Here is an 18,402-nt window from a genome sequence, read left to right as displayed (position 1 = left end):
AGACAAGTTTTCTTCTTTAGATTCTTGCCTTCCGCGAGTGTCTGTGGCGTCCCGCTGGCGTCCGCGGGGTAGGGGAGGAGCCCAAGGCCCCGAGAGCAGAACGTGAGGGTGGGGGGTGAGCGGTGAGAGGGAAGCAGAGGATCCGCCACCATTTGGCCCTCCGATTTGCTCTCCTTTCGGACCGATGTGATTCACACCTCCCTCTGATCCCCTCCTCATGCCGGTCCCCTCCCCTTCTCTGCAGACAACACGCCCGGACTCTGTGGTATGACCGCCCCAAGTATGTGTTCATGGAGTTTTGTGTAGAGGACAGCACCGACGTCCAGGTGCTTCTTGAGGACCACCGGGTAGTTTTCAGGTAAGGACCACCCCTGATTTGCGACGGGGCCTTCCTTCTCACTCCTTTCAGCTCCCTCACCATTCCTGTTTCTCTGCCTCCCCAGCTGCAGGAATGCAGACGGTGTGGAGATGTACAATGAGATTGAGTTTTACGCCAAGGTGAACTCCAAGGTAAAGGGGGTTGAGGGGCATGGAGAATGACAGAAAAAGGGGGAGACTCCATTTTAGGACAACCCCCACCGGACTGAAACCTAGGACCGTCAGGATAAACTGTCCCCCTAGGACTCTCAGGATAAACGTTCAAGCCGCTCGATCACTTGCTTCGTGAGAAAATGGAAGGAGAAGGTAGCCTGGCCTCGGCTCACCAAAGAAGACATCAAGGTGAGTGGCTTTGGGGCTTAAGCACGCAGAGATTCAGTTTCTGCTTCAACTTCTTTCAGCTTTTAGTTCGGTGCTAGCAAACAAAGACCTTAAAAAACAAATCAGTCCCTGCCCTCAAGGAACTTACTTTCTCTAGGTGGAATATACTTTGAAGTAGCTGGGGACAGGGACTAGCCCCCTATTTGCTAGGTAGCGCTTAGCAGCACCTGTTCAACCATCGATCTAGAGCACCAAGAGGAGTCAGGATGTGCAACAGGCAGGTCTTGAACTCAGGTCTTCCTGGATGCCCAGATAAACAAGAAGTAGATATATATACTAATGAAGACAAAGGAATGTGGTAGGGAGAAAGGCACTAACAACTGAGGTAAAAGTGTCATTTGAGCTGAGGCTTGAAGGAGACAGATATGAGAAGGAAGAGCAACTGGGGGTGGGGAGGTGGAGACAGCCTATAGAGAGAGCATGAAAGGGGAGCTAGGTTGGAATGCAGAGTGTGAAGAAAGGACTGGAAAGGAGAGCTTAAAACAGATCATGAGGGGCTTTAAAGGCCAAAAGGAGAGGTATATATTTATCTTAGAGGCGATAATCATTAAAGCTTCTTTCAATCAATTCATCAGTAAACATTTATTAAGTATCTACCTTGTACCAGGTATTGTGTTGGAGATTTAAAAAAAAAAAAGGCAAAAAATTGTCAGTCTCTTTCCTCAACGAGCTTATATAGCCCTTACAGGGGAGCCATCATTCAAACAAATATATGCAGACAAGCTGTATACAGAATAAATAAGAAATAATTAACAGAGGGAAGGCACTGGAATTAAAGAGGATTTAGGGAAGGTTTTTCGTAGATGGTGGGATTTTAATTGGGACTTAAAGGAAGCCTGGGAGGATAGTAGTTGGAATAGAGGAGGGAGAGGGAGAGCCTTTTAGTCATAGGAGGGAGCCAGAGAATTCGGGGAGTGGAGAGATGGAGTATTTTATTAGTGGAAGAGCCAGGAGGTCAGGAGGTCACTGCATCAAAGAGTAAGTACTAAAGAGGAAGATATAAGAAGAATGCAAAGGTAGGAGGAGGCTAGGGCTTTGAATGCCAAAAGGCATTTTGTATTTGCTCCTGAAAGTAATAGGAAGTACCTACCTATGGGAAGAGAAGGAAAAGAAAGGGATGGGAAAGGAGGAAGCATTTATTAACTAACTACTAAGTGCCAGACAGAGTGCTAAGTGCTTCATAGACGTTATCTCATTTGATCCTCACCACCCTGGGAGGTAGATGCTATTATCCCCAATTTACAATTGAGGAAACTGAGGAAGATAAAAGTTAAGTGACTTGCTCAGGGTCACACAGCTAATAAGTGTCCCATGATGTAGGTGTATCAGTGTGGCAGTTGGGAGTATAGATTGGAGGGGGGAGAAACTAGGAGCATCAAAGCTAATTAGGAAGTTGTTGTTCTAGGCCCCAAACCCTAGGGTGGCAGCTATGTGAGTGAAGAGGACAGAGCTGCAATGGAGGTAGATTTGATGAGACTTGGCAGCTGATTGGATACAGAGGCAAGAAAGAAGCATGAGTTGATTTCCAGGTTGGGAATCAGAATCAGATATCCATTTTCCTCATCTTTGAAGGGTCAGGCTTCATCTGAGGGAGTCTATATTGTCTGCACTCTTTCATGCACATGTCTCTTATCTTTTGTAGTAGACTGTAAGCCCTTTGTCTTGCTTTAAAAAAAAAACTTTATTGATATCTTTTAACATTGCCTAGATTTTCTCCTCTATCCCAACTCCTCCTCCCTCCCAGAGATCCATTCTTTCTAAAAAAGAATTAAAAACAAGAAAAAGACAAAAAGTCAGCAAAATTGATCAATACCTAGAAAAAGTATGACATTGTATACAGTGTTTCACACCACTGTACTCGAAGTCCCCTCACACCCTCCTCTCCCCACAGCATAGGAGCAGGAGCATCTTCTCATAAATCATTGAGGCCAAGCTTGTTCTTTATAATCTTGCAAGATTCTTTTGTGCTTGTACTCTTTCCATTTATATTCACATAGTCATGTATCTTTTGTTTTCCTGGCTGTGCTTACTTCACTTTGCCTTAGTTCATGTCTTTTCTGTTTCTCTGAACTCATGGTTCATTTCTTTCAGCACATCTTACTTCTCAATGCCTTGTAATTTGTTTGGCTTCATGGGTGTTCAACACAGTTACCAGGGATCTCTTTACTGACAAATCCAATGGCCTTTTCTCAGGCCTCACCCTTGACCTCTCTGCAGCCTGAGTTAGTTAGGCCTGACCCGCTCACATTCCAGATTGGAATGAAATTATATACTTGTAATTCATCTGACAGTTAAGAAAAAAAAGTTTACTTAGCCATAGTATGGAACGGATAGTCAGCAAGAAAATTGCTTTGATTCACTTGTGGGTACAACTTCCCTAAGTCCACATTTGCCATGGTAGCGCATGTCAGCTGGACCGGAACTGGCCTGTGGGTGGCTGGAGCCAACGCAGAGCAGGCTGAATACAGGAGAGTCAGGACACAAACAGAAGTTTAGCTTCAGTATGAGGAAAAGGACATCTACAGGCAGAAGCCCTTCTCTCCTCCCCTCCATACCCCCCAGAAGGAAGACTTAAGAGTGTTAAGGCTGGGGCCACTTATATACACAAAAGGTATTGGCTCACAACACAATCATTCTTAGATCTTGAGATAGTTCTCATGGTTAGCATTTCTTGGGACCATACAGGTGTTCTTGGATCCCATGGGAAGAGCCATTGTCTCAAGTCTTGGGGGTTGTGAGGCACAGAACCAGAGTTTGGTGATGAGAACAGGAGTGCAGGACCTGCCAATGACAGGGAACAGGGATTGTGAACATGTGATGGACAGCCCTGGGAAATAAGGGCAGCTAAATTTCTTATGAACACCTGGTGCTGGTCCAAGCAGTACACTTCATCAGAGGGTGAGATCATTCCAGGGCACAAAGGATTACTGTTATGCCAAATTCAGGGCACAGCTTGCTTGCTTAGCTCTGGAAAAGAGGGTATATCCAACTGTGACACACACCAGATGTCATATTTGAGGGAGGAGCTTTTGATTCCTTGTGCAGTTAAGTCACCAGCCTTCTACCTCAGTAGAAGGTCTGAGCCTTAATCCCCTGGACCAATTAAATTTCTAAGATGGTTGCAACACCTAGAAAAAATTATTTATCACATTTTCCAAGTACATGTAAAAATTTTTTTAAAATCTGGAGTTCCAAATTGTCTCCCACCTTCTCCCATCCACAATACCTTTTTAAACAAAAACAAACTTAGCCTGCAATGGGTAAATGTTGCCCCTATAATCATGACATTCTCCCTACTATCAACATGACTTTTTACAGATTGCTCCCCATGTATAAAATGAACTTCCTCCTCACCTTTGTCTCTTAAAATGCTTAGCATCTTCTAAAACTCAGTTCAAGAACCACCTCTTATATGAGGCCTTCTCTGATATTCCTCATTGTATTTATTTCTTATGGAGGAGTGTAAGTCTTGTACCATTTGGGCATTTTTTTGTATCCCCAGGACTTTACAGTTTGCCTGCCACACAGCAGACTCTTAATAAATGCTTATTGAATGCCTTTGTGTTTCTTTCCTCTTGTAGCCAGTGTGGCTATCTGTGGACTTTGATAATTGGAGAGACTGGGAAGGGGATGAAGAGGTGGAGCTAGCTCAGGTGGAACATTATGCAGAGGTGAGAGAAGATGCAAGTTTTATATCTGTCCTTGGGTTTATATCTCTCTTCCTGTAATTTTCTGTAAGTTCTGTCTAGCTTGCTGTCATGTGGGGTTTTGCTGGCTCTCTTTGATCAGTAACATTTAGATACCCTTAATCTCTGTGACTTTCTGTCTCCTTTCTAGCTTTTAAAGAAAGCCAGTGCCAAAGGACCTCCCCCTGCCATGGATGACCTCGATGTAAGTAGAGCTTAATTCATAAGACTGTCAGTGAAATTGGTTCTGCTTTCTGGTTATGGCCCTTAGACGATATGTTCCTCAGTGAAGCCTGCTTTCTCTAGTTCCAATTTCCTTCCAGAGAGCAAAGACAAAGCTGCTTGGATGGGTTTTCTCCTTCCTTCTGTGGGCATCCCCAGCAGAGCCTTCTTCCCTCCTGTCCCATTTGGGCATATAAATACAAATGCCTTTTCTCTTCCCTGACCCAACATTAGCCTCTGTTCTTTTTCAGGATGATTCCAGTGGTGAAGACATGGCAGGTAATTTCTCTGTGAAACAGATGGATAAGGATCTGAAAACCATTTCCTATAAAATGCTGGGGTCTTTTCTCTTTTTGACTACATGGTTAATGGCCTATGGTGAAACAATTCTGGGCCCTGGGTTTACCTTCATCTTTAACATTTACACTCCCAATGAGCCCTTTCTCTTAGGTCCTCCACCAGGCATGTGACTTTGGCAACTGTTTCTGAATAGGATGGCAAAGAAATAGGCTGATGGGGGCCCTGGTGCCTTCCTATTATCAGACTTTTAATTTCTTGGTTTTGGTCACTCATTAGAATTCTTATGCTTGTGTATATAGCAAGGGAAAAGGCAAAGAGCAAAGATTTCACTAAAACTTGTGTAATGTTTTCTTTTATTAGGAACTTAAGCAACATTACAGAAGAGAATGAACATGCTATCTTCATCCCTCCATATTTCCTTCCTGCCTTTGTAAATCTATGTACATTTCTGAAGAGTCCTATCATGTATTTTTTTTAATTTAACATGATATCACATACACAATTTTGCATGTTTCAATATATAATACATATTTCTTAATTATCATATACTGGAATGAACACTGGATTTAAAGCCAGAAGATCTTAAAGTTCCAGATCTCACATGAACTAGCAGGATGACCGCAGGCAACTCACTCAACATCTGTAAGCCTGGTTGTCTGTAAAATGAGATAACAGTACACTTCCTGTGTTACTAGGCTGTGAAGAAAGTGCCCTATAAAGTGCTATCTAAATGCAAACTACTGGCATATTAGCATCCTTAGGCTATTGAGCCATTTCCCTATTGGTGGTTACTGGGGCTGTTTCCAATTTTAAAAACAGTGCTAAGATGACTTATAACTTTTTAAAAGTTATTTCCTTGGGGTATATTGCCCAAGGGAGAATTATTTGATCACAAGATATATGCTGTTTCATAGCTTTTGCTTTTAATAATCCACTTCTCCTTTATGCTTATAATTCAAGTTTTCAACCTGCAGTGACTTTCCCTCTCCCTAATTGAAGGAGTTGAGGGAGGAAAAGGAGACATAAGGTCACATCTCACAAAATGACTTTCTTTGTTGCCTTTGGGTACATGACAAAACAAACCCCACCCTAGGAAGCTGGAAACCAGACTTCCATTTAACCAACAAATTCATGTCTTCTCACATTTGTAATAACAATGAGTCCATGAATACTTCAGTTCCTTCAATATTATCAGTTAGTAAACAGAGATTGCAGACTTAAACCAACAGTTAAATTTTCTAGATAGTCTAAGAACCGAGTCTTAAAAGTGTTCCTTTCCTACTATGCTGTCACCATCATCATGGAAGTTAAGTCTGCTGTACAGAGCAGAGGGTCATTTTATAGTTTTATGATGATCCTCTTTTAAACTTTCTGAGGTCATACTTGAAGCTTCCCAGATCAGAAGTTTCTGCCAGAATGTATGTTTATTCATTGCTGTAAAAAGCAAAGGGTCACCTCCATACCATCATGAAGCATCTCTTTCAAAACTGGGCTGTGGTAGTTCTGAAAAGAGGGATGTTTTTTCAAGTAAGAAAATGTGTGGGGTAGGAAAAGAGGCAAAAGAAACTGGAAACTTTTTTTTTCAAAGGAAACAACACTTTCAGGAAGCATCAGAAATAGCAAGAATTCTGCTGGAAGCTGGGTTTCACCATAACACCACAGTTTTGGAAGGACGCCAATAAGCAGGACGTTGTCCAAAAAGCATAATGGTGAAGGATCTTGAGTCCATGTCATATGAGGATACTTGAATGAACTGGAGATGTTTAGCCTGAAGAAGGTAGAGGGAGGGGGAGAAAAATGATACATGATGGCTGAGTTCAAATTTTGGAAAACTGTCATTTGAAAGATTCTGTTTAGCCCCAAAAGCCAGAACCAGAAGCAAAAAGTGGAAATTACAGAGTGGATAGTGAGGGAGGGGAGTGTCCTCAATACTGATCTTATATATCTTATCTAGCTTTTTGCTGGCTGACCACTTTTCTGATATGTTACAGTGGAAATTCCTTTTTGGCTATAGGCTGGACTAGATGGCCATAAGCAACCCTTCAAATCAGGCCCCTAGATGCTGTAGTGCATAAATCTAGGAGACCAGAGTTCAAATCCTGCCTCAGACACTTAACTAGGTTTAAACTCAAGCAAGCCTCAGTTTCCTTAAAAAGTTATATAAATGCTAATCAGTATTATTACTATAACTACAACTGAAACACTGATTCTGTGAACTTGTTGGAATAAGGAATTTTCCCCATGTTTGGAAATTATTATTCTCAAGCAGTCCCATGTTGGCTTGGACCCTTTGTTATTATCATCACTTGATATGCCATATTGGGAGACAGCTGGTTCAATTTTAACTTATCCATTTAGTACCTGCAACTTATTAAGACAGGCCAATCCTGATCCTCACCATTTTCCTCAACTAAAAAAGAGAGGAGTGTACCAGATTACTTCTAAAGTCTCTTCTAGCTCTAAATCCTAAAATGCTATGAAGGAGGGCTCAGAATAGCTCTTTGAAGAACACTGGCCCCAAGGGGCACAAGGGCTAAAGAGTCATAGTCAAGTATAGGTACTGTTTCCCTCATTTTCTTCTTACTTTGTATTTTCTAACTGCACTACTAAAGAAAATTAAACAATTATAATTCCAGTGAAAAATATTGCTGCCACACCACTTTTCCTGTTTGTTTTTAATATTAGAGGCAACTAGGTGGCACAGTGGGGAGTCCTGGACCTGGAGTCAGCAAGAGACGGGTTCAAATTCAGCCTCAGACACTTGGTGGGTGTCTGACCTTGGGCAAATTATTTAACCAGTCTGCCTCAATATCCCCATCTGTAAAACATGGATGATACTAATAGACCTACCTCCTAGGGTTTTTGTGAAGAAGTGCTTTGCAAATCTCGAAGTGCTATATAAATGCCAGCGATTATTTTTATAATACATGGTGTTCCAAAAGTCCTAGTGCAAATTTAGGCTTTTATAGCGGACTCGCCCGGCACACTCCGTGCAGAGTAAGACTCACAGCTTTATCAGCTTAAATCTGCATTAAGACTTTTGGGACACGGGGTAGCCCAAGAAGCTCCTGCTTTATTTAGTAGCTTCAAGCTGCCCTAGGATTTGGGGGCACTTCCCACAACCCCAGACTCCAATACCCGGCACTCCAGCCCAACCTTACCTTTGACAGAGGCACCAGACCCGGCTTCTGTCCTTTACAAATTGTCATAGTCGTCATCCTCTTCGTGTTTCCTTTTCAACGAATTCGAGGACTCGGCAGGGGTGCTCTGCGACGATGAAGACGAGGACGAGGACGACGACGAAGACGACGACGAGGACGACACCATGTTGGTGGTGATGAGGATGTTCTTGGACCCGATGAGAGACGGGTTGATGAGGACGTTCTGCACGGCGGGGGCCGCGGGCATGGCGGCCTTGACCGCGGGGCTCTGCGAGGCCGGGATCTGCACCGTGAACCTCTGGCCGGCCAGCGACAGCGGGGTGGCGACGTCGGCGGCCACGGCCACCGCGGGCGCGGACGAGGGCGCACCCAGGGTCGGGGTGCCGGGCCTGCTGCTGACCGCGCCCACGCTGAGCCGCGGCACCGTGATGCGGCCCGCCTGGGCCGGCACCTTTTTGGGCAGGGACTTCAGCCGGTAGTTGGGCGCTGTTAAGCAGTAGCGGTCGGGCGGCAGCCGGGGGCCCGAGTACGGCTTGATCAGCGGCAGGGGGGTCTGGTTCTTCTGCCGGGCGATATCTAACAGGAAGTCCCTGGGCGGCGGCGCCGTGAACGACTGGTCGGCCCTGCACTGGATGGCCAGGCGCACGTCGTCCGCATCCACCGCAGGCTTCTTGGCGTGGCTCGAGTAGATCTTGGCATCGTCCAAAATCGTGGTGACGTAGCGGAAGGCGAACTCCAGCATCTGGTTGATGACCCTCGGTTCGTACTCGGTGATGCCCATATCCTTCAGAATTTGGGCCATCACTTGGGCATCTTTCGGAGAGCTCTTGGGGGACGCCATCTTGCCCGGCTCCATGACTTCCGGTGTGCGCACTTCGCTTCCGGTTTTGGAGCGCTTCGCCAAAGGTTACCAAACGACCGGGAGGGAGGAGTCACCGATTTCCGTTTTCGCTAATTCCGTCTCACGCCGCCTACCGTCCGTAATCCCTTTCCTAACACTCTACCACGCAGGTCCTACCTAGGGCTGGAGCTCCGCCCTTACCAGGTCCCTCGGTTTAGCGTGCTCCACGGCCCACGGCCGAGGAGCCGGCGGCCATGACCTTTCAGTGCCAGCGGGACAGCTACGCTCGAGAGGTGAGAGCTGAGGAGGCTGGGGGACCGAGATGGAAGGGGAGGGGGAGGGGGAGGGGACCCGCCTTACGGCCCGCCGTTGTCCACGCAGTTCAGCACCACCGTGCTCTCTTGCCGCCCCGCGGAGCTGCAGACCGTTGGGAAAGGCGATGGCAAGACCCAGGAGAAGCTCAGCGGCTACCACGTGGTGTTGGAAGATACACTGCTCTTCCCTGAAGGCGGGGGCCAGGTGCGGGGCCCGCCCTCGTCCTCCGGCCCTTCCCCCATCTCGCGGGCCTCCCTCCCCAAAGCCCCGCCTCCTCTCTCAAGCCACGCCCAGAGCAACTGTCAGCCTCCCGGAAGCCCCGGCCTTCTCGTAGACCGTGCCCTTGTCACACACCTCCTGCCCCCCGGGGCCCCGCCCCCACCTCCATGCACCAGTCCTGCTTCTCTTTTGCCCTCGAGGGCAGAAGAGAGGGCTCTTACTGGGTGGGACCTTAGAGATCACTTCTTTTTATCGAGGGGGAAGGGACTTGCTCAAGGTGACATCCTGCAGGTGCAGAGCCAAGAGTCCAAGTCGTCAGGGTTTACGGGCTTGGCTTCTTCCAGAATCCTTTAGGTTCTGCCTTATCTCCAAGGCCTGATCACTCAAGGCTGACAAACCCTCTCCTTCCCCTATCATGGGTCACTTCTCTGGATCTAACATTTCCTTACCCTAACTGTAAAAGGAGGGGATTAGACTAGATCAGGAGTTCTTAACCTTTTTTGTGTCTTGCCTTTGTTTGGCAGTCTGATGAAGCCAGTGGAGCCCTTTTCACAATAATGTTTTTAAATCCATAATATGAAATATATATTACCAATTATACATTAGTTATCAGAATATTTTTAAAAAATGTTCCCAGGCCCCAGTTTTAAGAACCCCTCAACGTGATGATTTCTAAGACCTCTTTCAGCCCTAAATCTTTGATCCTATAATCCTCCAGTTCATCCCCACAAGTTTGAGCATAAAAGTGGTGTGGTAGATAGAGTTACATCTGAAACATTTTTGCAAAGCTTAAAGTGCTATGATATGTTCATATTAGCTACAGAGCCAGCCTTGAATCCAGATTGAGCCTTCTTTCTAACATATACTGTGTCATCCCAGGCTTAACCTCTCTGGGCTATAGGTTACTTTCTATAATTTTCAGAAAAGGCTGACAGACATTGGTAAAGGGAATTCCTTATACCATAATACCAGTGAAAGCACAGGTCCAGTTACTGTCCCTGTCTTCCTTAAGAATAAAGTAAACTGGCAGAAGAGGAAGGTAGTAGGACAGACCTTCCTTTCACCTCCCCAGCTACCAGAAGCTGCTTAAAACAGAATAGCCTGAGCTTAGTAGACCCATTACTAAATACTCTGTATTTGACCTCTGACCCATGAGAACCTCAGATTATAACATTATTTCCCTCCTTCCAAAAAAAAGACATATGAAGTTTCAAAGGATCATAGATTTAGACTTGGGAGGGATCATCAGAGGTCATCTCATTTCACTGATTTATTTTACATAGGAGGAATGAGGCCCAGAAAGATTAAGTGACCTTATCCAAAGTCATACAAGTATGTGGCAGAGACAGCGTTCAAATTTAGGTCCACTGACGGCAGCTAGTAGTGTCCATTCCTGAACCTCTCCTTATCTCTTTGCAGCCTAGAAAAATCCTACCTCCTACTTTACAGGTCAATGTGTACTGTTTAATTCCTAAACTGCTTTAGGAGTGTGAATTACTACTTCATCCTTCCTTTCCTAAATCCATAGTAGAAACCTTTATCCCCCAGCCTGATGACCGAGGTTCCATTGATAACATCCCAGTGCTCAGAGTGACCCGCCGGGGACCTGAAGCCGAGCATTTCTTGCTTACTCCTCTGACACCAGGGAGCCAGGTTCAAGTGCAGCTGGACTGGGATCGGAGGTTTGACCACATGCAGCAGCATTCAGGTATATAGGGAATGGAAGTGGAGAAAATATTTAGACTCATTGTTGGGAATTCTGTCTAGGTGATTGTAACACCATGGCTGCCCAGGTAGTTAACACTTGTGTAGAGAGACTTGTGCCTGAATCTGAAAGCCCTTGCATGTTAGACTCTTAGAATATTACCTTTTCTCCTTTTCCCTTCCTCTTGGTACCCAGGGCAGCATCTCATCACAGCTGTGGCTGACCACCTGTTTGGGTTAAAGACAACATCGTGGTGAGTGAAAGGCATCAGACTACTGATTAAATTTCAATGTTTTATTAAAACCTTAATTTTGAACATCAATACAAGCAACTAAGCTGGCTTCGCAGATGTTTACATTTAAATTAAATTTAACTCATATCTTGATATTTTTCAGTCACTCCCTATTACAAAAGGGATCCTCATTAGAATTCGTTTGCCATTTGTTCCCCCTCATTTTTGTTCTTATATAGTCGTTTTTACAGAGATCATGAGGCAGCATGATATGCTGGTTAGAGAAATAGCTTCAGAGTGAGGAAGACCAGGGTTCAGGTTTTGCCTATTAGCTTTATGAACCTGGCTGGACAGTTCACTGAACCACTCAGAGCTATTGGCATCTTTTCAAGGACTCAATTGCCAAAAAAGGTGCCATCCTGTGTTGGTAGAAGGAATGTCCTCATTCTTAAATTCTCTATACCACTTGTCTAGTCCTCATGGGATAGTGGCGAAACTGGATTTCATGTCCTGCCTCTATGACCCTAGGAAAGTCATTTCACTTCCCATTGCCCCAGTCAAGTATGTGTTTCAGAACAGTTACCAGTCTGCACTGGTGGAGGGACTTTTCTCATTCAGAGTTTTGCTACACTGCTGAAATTACAGGTCAAAAGACAAAGTTGTCCTTTTAGTGTGTATTCCATTTTCTTGTTCTGACGTTTTTTTCATTTTGCAGTTTTATAATGGACTATTTGATACAGACCACTTCCTTTTCCAGCTTTTTCCTAACAAAGACTTAGCATTAGAGGCTAGAGAAAGGAGAATTTCCTGGAATGAAATAGTGCCTAGCATTTGTTCAGTCCTCTTCTGTAAGCCCAGAAGATGGAGTAATGTCTCTGTGTCAAAGGGTGGACTCAGGCATTTGAGGCTCTTGGATCCATTGTCTTTCAGGGCGTCTGTGATTTTGGTTTTTTCAGTATAGCATTAGTTTCGTTTCAGTCTAATTGGATTCCTTTGCAAGCCTATATATTTAAAAACATTCTGCAGTAGAGGCCATAGCCTTCATCAGACTGCCAGAGTGAGTCTGGTGACACAACAGAGATTAAGAACCCCTCAAGTTCTGCTCTTAGGAGCTGGCAATCTTACATTTCATTCTCAGCCCATGAATTCCACTCTCTCTGCATAGGGAGTTAGGACGCTTTCGGAGCACAATAGAGCTGGATAGCCCCAAGGTCTCACCAGAACAAATAGTTGCTATCGAGCAGAGTGTCAATGAGAAGATCCGAAATCGGCTACCTGTGACTGTGATGGAACTGAGCCTGGATGATCCTGAGGTGGAGAAGGTAAAATCTGTTGGGAGGAGCTAACCAGTGACAGCTCCAGGGTGTCTAAAAGGTTCTTTTCAAGGACCTTTTAGAAGCTCAGATACACCTACCCATCCCAGGTGAAGGGCTTGGGTTTACCAGATGACCATGCAGGGCCTATTCGTGTCATCACCATTGAGGGTGTCGACTCCAATATGTGCTGTGGAACTCACGTGAGAAATCTCAGCGACCTGCAAGTAAGTGGAGCGAAGGGAGAAGGGAACGGCTGGAGTTCCAGAAAGGGCCTATCAATGGGGTGGAGGAACAAGATGAGCTTGAGGCTAGGGGAGGGGAGGGGAGAAGCTCAAAAATGTTGAAATCCATTGGTCAAAGGAGTGAAAGTGCATTGAGTGAGTCTTTATACAATGGATTCTTTGCAGGACCCCTCTAAAAGACCCCACCATTGATTTATTCTGGAGAGACAATGTGAGTCTAGCTTGCTCTTAACAGCCACTTCACTCTATGTTTCTTTCAAACCCTATCCAGGTCATTAAGATCCTAGGTACAGAGAAAGGGAAAAAGAACAAGACCAACCTAGTGTTTCTAGCAGGGAACCGGGTACTGAAGTGGATGGAGAAAAGTCATGGAGTTGAAAAGGCCTTGACGGCATTACTCAAGTAGGTGCCTATCTTTTCCTTCTTGTGGATTTGTTGAGTGATATTAGGGAAGTGCCTCAGTTTCCCCATCAACAATATGAGGGATATTTCTCTTTACTTTCTCTCTTGGTACAAGGATCAGATAAGCTCATAGGTGTGAGAGTGCTCTCGGAGGTGGAGTTCTTCATGTAAACCCAGGCAGAACAGCCTGGTGGAAGGAGTGCTGGGCTGAGAGCCAGGAATACCTGGGTTCCAATCATACCTCAGATACTTAACAGCTGCATGGCCCTGGGCAAATGTTATAACCTCTCTGAACTTGAGTTTGCAATAACTTCAGAGAGTTGTTATGAGGATTAAATAAGACAGTGAATGCAGAGTTCTTTGCAAACCTTAGCGCACTATACGAATGCCAGCTGTTATTAAATGGCTAGTTCTTGCCCCCAGTTCTGTTGTACATAGTGACCTTCCACCCTCAAGTTTTATTCCTGATGCTGTTGTCTGCTAACCCCACACTTGGGAGGAGCCACTGTTTGAGGCCAGGCATCGCTGTTTTCCAGCAACTCATAAAATTGCTGGGAATTGGGATGGGGAGTTGGGAGATTGGTCTCCAAATTTCTGTGTCTCTCAAGGTGTGGAGTAGAAGACCATGCAGAGGCTGTTCAGAAACTGCAGAACTCAGCCAAGCTGCTCCAGAAGGTGACTTACACTAGAGCCACAAGGAGGGGGGCTGCAGTGGAAATAGACTCTGTCCTACAGTGGGTTTCCCTTGAGGCTGAGTTGTAAGGATAAGTAATATCTAGGCCTGGCCCTGATTGCTGCAGCTGTTTTGCAGAGTTGACTTCCTAGAGATATGGCTTGGTGCAAGGGGAGATGGGAGGGGACCTGCTGTGTGTCACCACCTTCCTTTGTATCACCTTTACTCCCTGACACCTGCATTGCTAAGTTATAATATCATTTTCAGAATAATGTGAATCTGCTCAGAGACTTGGCCATTCTCACTGCCCACAGTCTTCGAGACAGTCCAGACAGGGGAGGAGTGATTGTCTTACACAGGTGAGGTTTCAGAAACTGGCAGCAGTGGTGAGGAGGAGGGCTGGAGTATTTCTGCAGTGGATGGCTTGCCTAAAAACATTATAAAAACAAGTCTGTGCTTATTTGAGTTATGGATTGAGTTTATTGTAAAACCTGGATAGGGGGAGGGGTGTCAAATGCCTGATTTCTTGGTTTGGACAGGGTGATAAACCTGCAGTCTTCTTCTTCTCTCCCTTCATTGTGCCATAACTTCTACAACCATCCAGAAAAGCTCTAGTTGTCCCAGGGGACCCCACTTAAGGAAAAATAAACCAAACCCAAAGCTTTAATTGCTAAGGCTATGGAGGAACCATATGCTCTTTCTCCTCGGGTATATTTTTCCTTCTTAGGGGAGTCTAAGGTTTTGTGTGCCATGGACAGCTACCTTTGGGGAACAGATGACTGAACATATAGGACTCAGCTTGTTCTCACTGCTCTCTGACCCCAACCTGGCTCTGATGCCCTACACGAGCAAGCTTTGAGTATGAGGTGTGGTAGAGATAATGTTGGATCTGAAGTCTAAGGACCTTGATTCAGATCCTGTCTCTTCAACTTACCATTTGTGCAACTTTGGGAAAGTCATGTAACTTCTCTAGACTTCAGTTTTCTTATCTGTAAAATCTAAATGGTCCTTTATTGTAGGAAAGATGGTGACTCTGAGTTTATGAACATCGTTGCTAATGAGTTTGGGATAGAGGTGAGAGTATGTGAGGTACCCTCCCCTACCCCTCCATCCTCAGGGACCTTTCCTCCTCATATTTGGCTTCCTAGTCTAAACACAGCCTGTTAACTTCTTCTAAGGTCAGATTGTGACATAGGTCTTTCTGGGCCTCTGGTATTTGCTATTCCTTTGTATGCCTATCCTTTCAGAGGAGGAGCCTAGAGGGGGACCCTGTTTTTGAATCATAGCTGGGCCTTTCATCCTTCCTACTTCTGTTTCAGACAGTCCCTCTGGAATGATGTTAGAGTGTCATTCTTAGTCATCTGTTAAGTATAACAATCTCCAAGCTCTTGTAGCTCCCCTATATCTTCCAGCTGCTTTCAGACCACTTTTTGTATTATGCATTATGGCCAGGCAAAGGAAATCTTTTTTCGTTTTTTTTGCTTGGGGAGTTTAATTTTGAAACTTTAGGAAATGTGCACCCTTGGTGGGGGGAATAGTTTTGGGAATGGGTAGGTTTTGTATTACTGGGTATTAGGACTCATTTCTCCATCTTGTCTTTCAGGACACCCTTCTCTTCTTAACCGTAGGGGACGAGAAAGGTGCGGGGCTCTTCTTACTTGCAGGGCCATTTGAGGCAGTGGATATGTTGGGACCCAGGTAAGTCTACAAGAAATCCTTCGATTCAGATCAGTAAGCATTTATTGAACATGTATGAGTACCAGGCACTAGGAATAGATACAGAGACAGAAACAAAACAATCTCTGATGCCAAGAAGTTTACATTCTACTGAAGGGAAGTCACATGTATACAGGTCAGTAAGTATAAAATATGTATGAAGTTATTTTAGGTGATGATGAGAGGACACTAACAGCTGGGACTGTGAATCATTCTAGTAGAAAGAATAAGCAGATTTTAGAGGTGTGGAGGTAGAATGGACAGTGTGTGGAAGCTGATTGAGTAGAGGGAGTAAGGGAAAGGGAAGAGTGGAAGATGACTCCCAAATTGGTGAACTTGGGTGACTGACTGAAAGGATGGTGATGCCCTTGACAAAAGGAGGGAAATTGGGGTGGGGGCTAGGTTGGGGTAGAGCTGGAAGGAGAGTAGGTTCCATTTTGGACATGTTGAGTTTAAGTTGCTTATAAGATACTGAGATGAAGATGTTTTTGAGGCAAAGTTGGTTCTAGGTGAGGTTCAGGAGATAGGCAAAGCCTGGATGTTGAGATTTTGAAGTCATTTGTATAGAGATATTAATTGGGAACTGAAGAGATCACCAGGAGAAGGATTACACTCAAAAGAGTAGTGGGCCCAGGACAGAGCCCTGGGGTACATTCATGCAGCAGGGGCAGGATGTAGAAGGGGACCCAGCAAATGGGAAGGAATGGTCAGGCAGGTAGGAGAATCTGGAGAAAGTGGTGTGAAAACCTAGGAAGAAGACAGGGCAGTCAGTAGACAGATGCTGAAGAGGCATCAAGGAGAAAGACCACTGGGAGAAAGGTCACTGGATTTAGCCATTAGGAGATCAAAATTAGATTGACTATAAGGAGTTAAGAAGTGAAGGAATGAATGAAAAAGAACTTATTGCTGCACTTATTATGAGCCAGCACTGCACTAGGCGGTACTCCTCTTGAGGAGTTTCATTCTACTTAGGTGAGAACACACATGTAGGATGGGTCAGCTTTAGGGCAGATGGAAATGCACAACGGTGCTTACAGTGAAGCAAGGCCCAAGCATTCTTAGAGGGCATTTGTAGGTCAGATGGTGATTTTCTAGGGAGTCTGGAGAGCACAGTGGCTGGGCATGTGGCAAGTCCCAGTAGTCTACCATCTTGTCAGAAGGATCTTAATTGGTGACACTCTGCTTATCCTAGTAATGTGACTAGCCATATCCCTGACCTCTGGCTGTTGGGAAATGGGCAGTGGGCATGAGGGTCAGCATGGAATGGAGGTTTTGGGTAAACTCATGACTAGAGAGAGGATGGGGGAGTTAGTATCTAGCTGGGAGGGAACATCTGGTGCCTATTGGGAACTAGATAGTAGAGGCTCAGGAAGAGGAGGGGAAGAAGCCTCCACAGCCTGGTCCTGGCTCAGCTACCAGGCCCCACCTTGGGATCTTATATTGGAAGAAGTAGAAGCAGTGAGTATAGACAGTTTTTTCCAGGTGTTTGGTTATAAAAGAGAGATATAAAAGGGACAATTATGAACACTATTATGAGATAGCTCTTAAGTGGTAAAGGATGACTCAAGATCTTTGTTATTCCTAGTGTTCTTCCTAAGCGAGTTCAGTTGAGTCTCTTGTTATCCGTTGGTTTTCAGGGTAGCTGAATTGCTTCAAGGCAAAGGAGCTGGGAAGAAAGGCCGCTTTCAGGGCAAGGCCACCAAACTGAGCCGACGGGCAGAGGTGCAGGCCCTTCTCCAGGACTATCTGAACAGTCAGAGTGCTGAGGAATAGCAGCTCTTGCCCTTGTATCCTTCCTAGGTGTTTCCTTAGGACCAGACAGCATGTGGCCATGGAAAAATTTTGCTTTCTTCTAGACAATAAAATGATTTTATTGGAATATGGAATCCTGTGCTTGACTATCTACAAGCCAAGTAGTTGTTCTTTATGTGTATACAGTTATGTGCTCTATAAATAAGATGATGGCCTCAGTGTGAATGAAACAGGCCAACTCCACCAGGGCATCCTTTCTTTAATCTGTGAAATACAATCACACAAAAGCCATAGAGGACCTACAGTCTTCCCATAAGTATTTTTCTTTCTTTCTTTTTTTTTTTTTTTGCTGTATGACAATAAGACATATAAATATGACCTCAAAGGCAGTAAAAGCTGGTAGAGAACACATGTATCACTGCTTAACTAACTCATTTGTGGATTATGCACAGATTCTAAAAGTTGGAAGGGACCTCCGTGGTCAAGCAATCCCACTTCTCCAAATCAGAACCTTCACTGATAGGAAGAAGCAGCCCATTCCATTTTTAGACACTTCTAATTCTTAGAAAGTTTTTCTGCATGTGGAACCTAAATCTGCTGCTACGGTTTCTACTCATTGTTTTCAGTTATGCCCTCTGAAGTCAGAATTGTGACTCTCTAACTTCCAACTGTTGGCAGTGGGGTTGTCTGGATTTGGATCAGGGATGAGCATGGAGAAAACAGGGAGAGGGATCAAGAATGGGAGATTTGGACAGTTTTATATCTGCACATATTCATTCTGTTTTACTCTCTGTTACAAAGTAAAAAAAAACATGCAGTACTCAGATTATATTCAATAATTCCTATTATCTATACTTCTGT

General features: G+C 44.9%; 2 protein-coding genes across 9 annotated transcripts in view; one reads left to right on the top strand and one right to left on the bottom strand.

Annotated features, from left to right (window-relative positions):
- Positions 1-17,668, top strand: part of PTGES3L (prostaglandin E synthase 3 like) — a 33,897-nt gene extending 16,229 nt beyond the window's left edge. For 4 of the 8 annotated variants that reach the window (XM_072646591.1, XM_072646592.1, XM_072646588.1 and 1 more), the window contains exons 2-8: positions 245-358; positions 444-510; positions 622-720; positions 4,341-4,430; positions 4,597-4,650; positions 4,919-4,946; positions 5,328-5,469. In XM_072646591.1, the coding sequence (XP_072502692.1) occupies positions 291-358; positions 444-510; positions 622-720; positions 4,341-4,430; positions 4,597-4,650; positions 4,919-4,946; positions 5,328-5,335 (414 nt within the window). In that variant the 5' untranslated portion in view covers positions 245-290 and the 3' untranslated portion in view covers positions 5,336-5,469. Of the gene's footprint in view, positions 1-46; positions 69-125; positions 359-443; positions 511-621; positions 721-4,340; positions 4,431-4,596; positions 4,651-4,918; positions 4,947-5,327; positions 5,470-9,123; positions 9,263-9,350; positions 9,489-11,051; positions 11,212-11,403; positions 11,462-12,605; positions 12,763-12,863; positions 12,981-13,269; positions 13,401-14,008; positions 14,076-14,340; positions 14,433-15,092; positions 15,148-15,676; positions 15,772-17,426 lie in introns of those variants that run through there. The other 4 variants (XM_072646594.1, XM_072646587.1, XM_072646593.1 and 1 more) reach the window with 4 other exon arrangements.
- On the bottom strand, positions 5,304-8,989 carry LOC140528611 (transcription initiation factor TFIID subunit 9-like). The gene is made up of 2 exons (XM_072646595.1): positions 8,129-8,989; positions 5,304-6,735 (listed from the first exon to the last, which is right to left on the bottom strand). The coding sequence occupies exon 1, from the start codon at positions 8,982-8,984 to the stop codon at positions 8,163-8,165; it is 822 nt and encodes a 273-aa protein (XP_072502696.1). The 5' UTR covers positions 8,985-8,989; the 3' UTR covers positions 5,304-6,735; positions 8,129-8,162.
- Positions 17,669-18,402: the final 734 nt, after the last annotated feature.

This window comes from Notamacropus eugenii, chromosome 2 (assembly GCF_028372415.1).
Source record: "Notamacropus eugenii isolate mMacEug1 chromosome 2, mMacEug1.pri_v2, whole genome shotgun sequence".
Taxonomy (NCBI): Eukaryota; Metazoa; Chordata; class Mammalia; order Diprotodontia; family Macropodidae; genus Notamacropus; species Notamacropus eugenii.
Note: the sequence above shows the minus strand (reverse complement) of the source record. Positions and strands in the feature narration are given on the sequence as shown.

Excerpts from the sequence above, each read along its gene's own strand:
- LOC140528611 (XM_072646595.1), bottom strand. The coding sequence starts at position 8,984 with ATGGAGCCGGGCAAGATGGCGTCCCCCAAGAGCTCTCCGAAAGATGCC.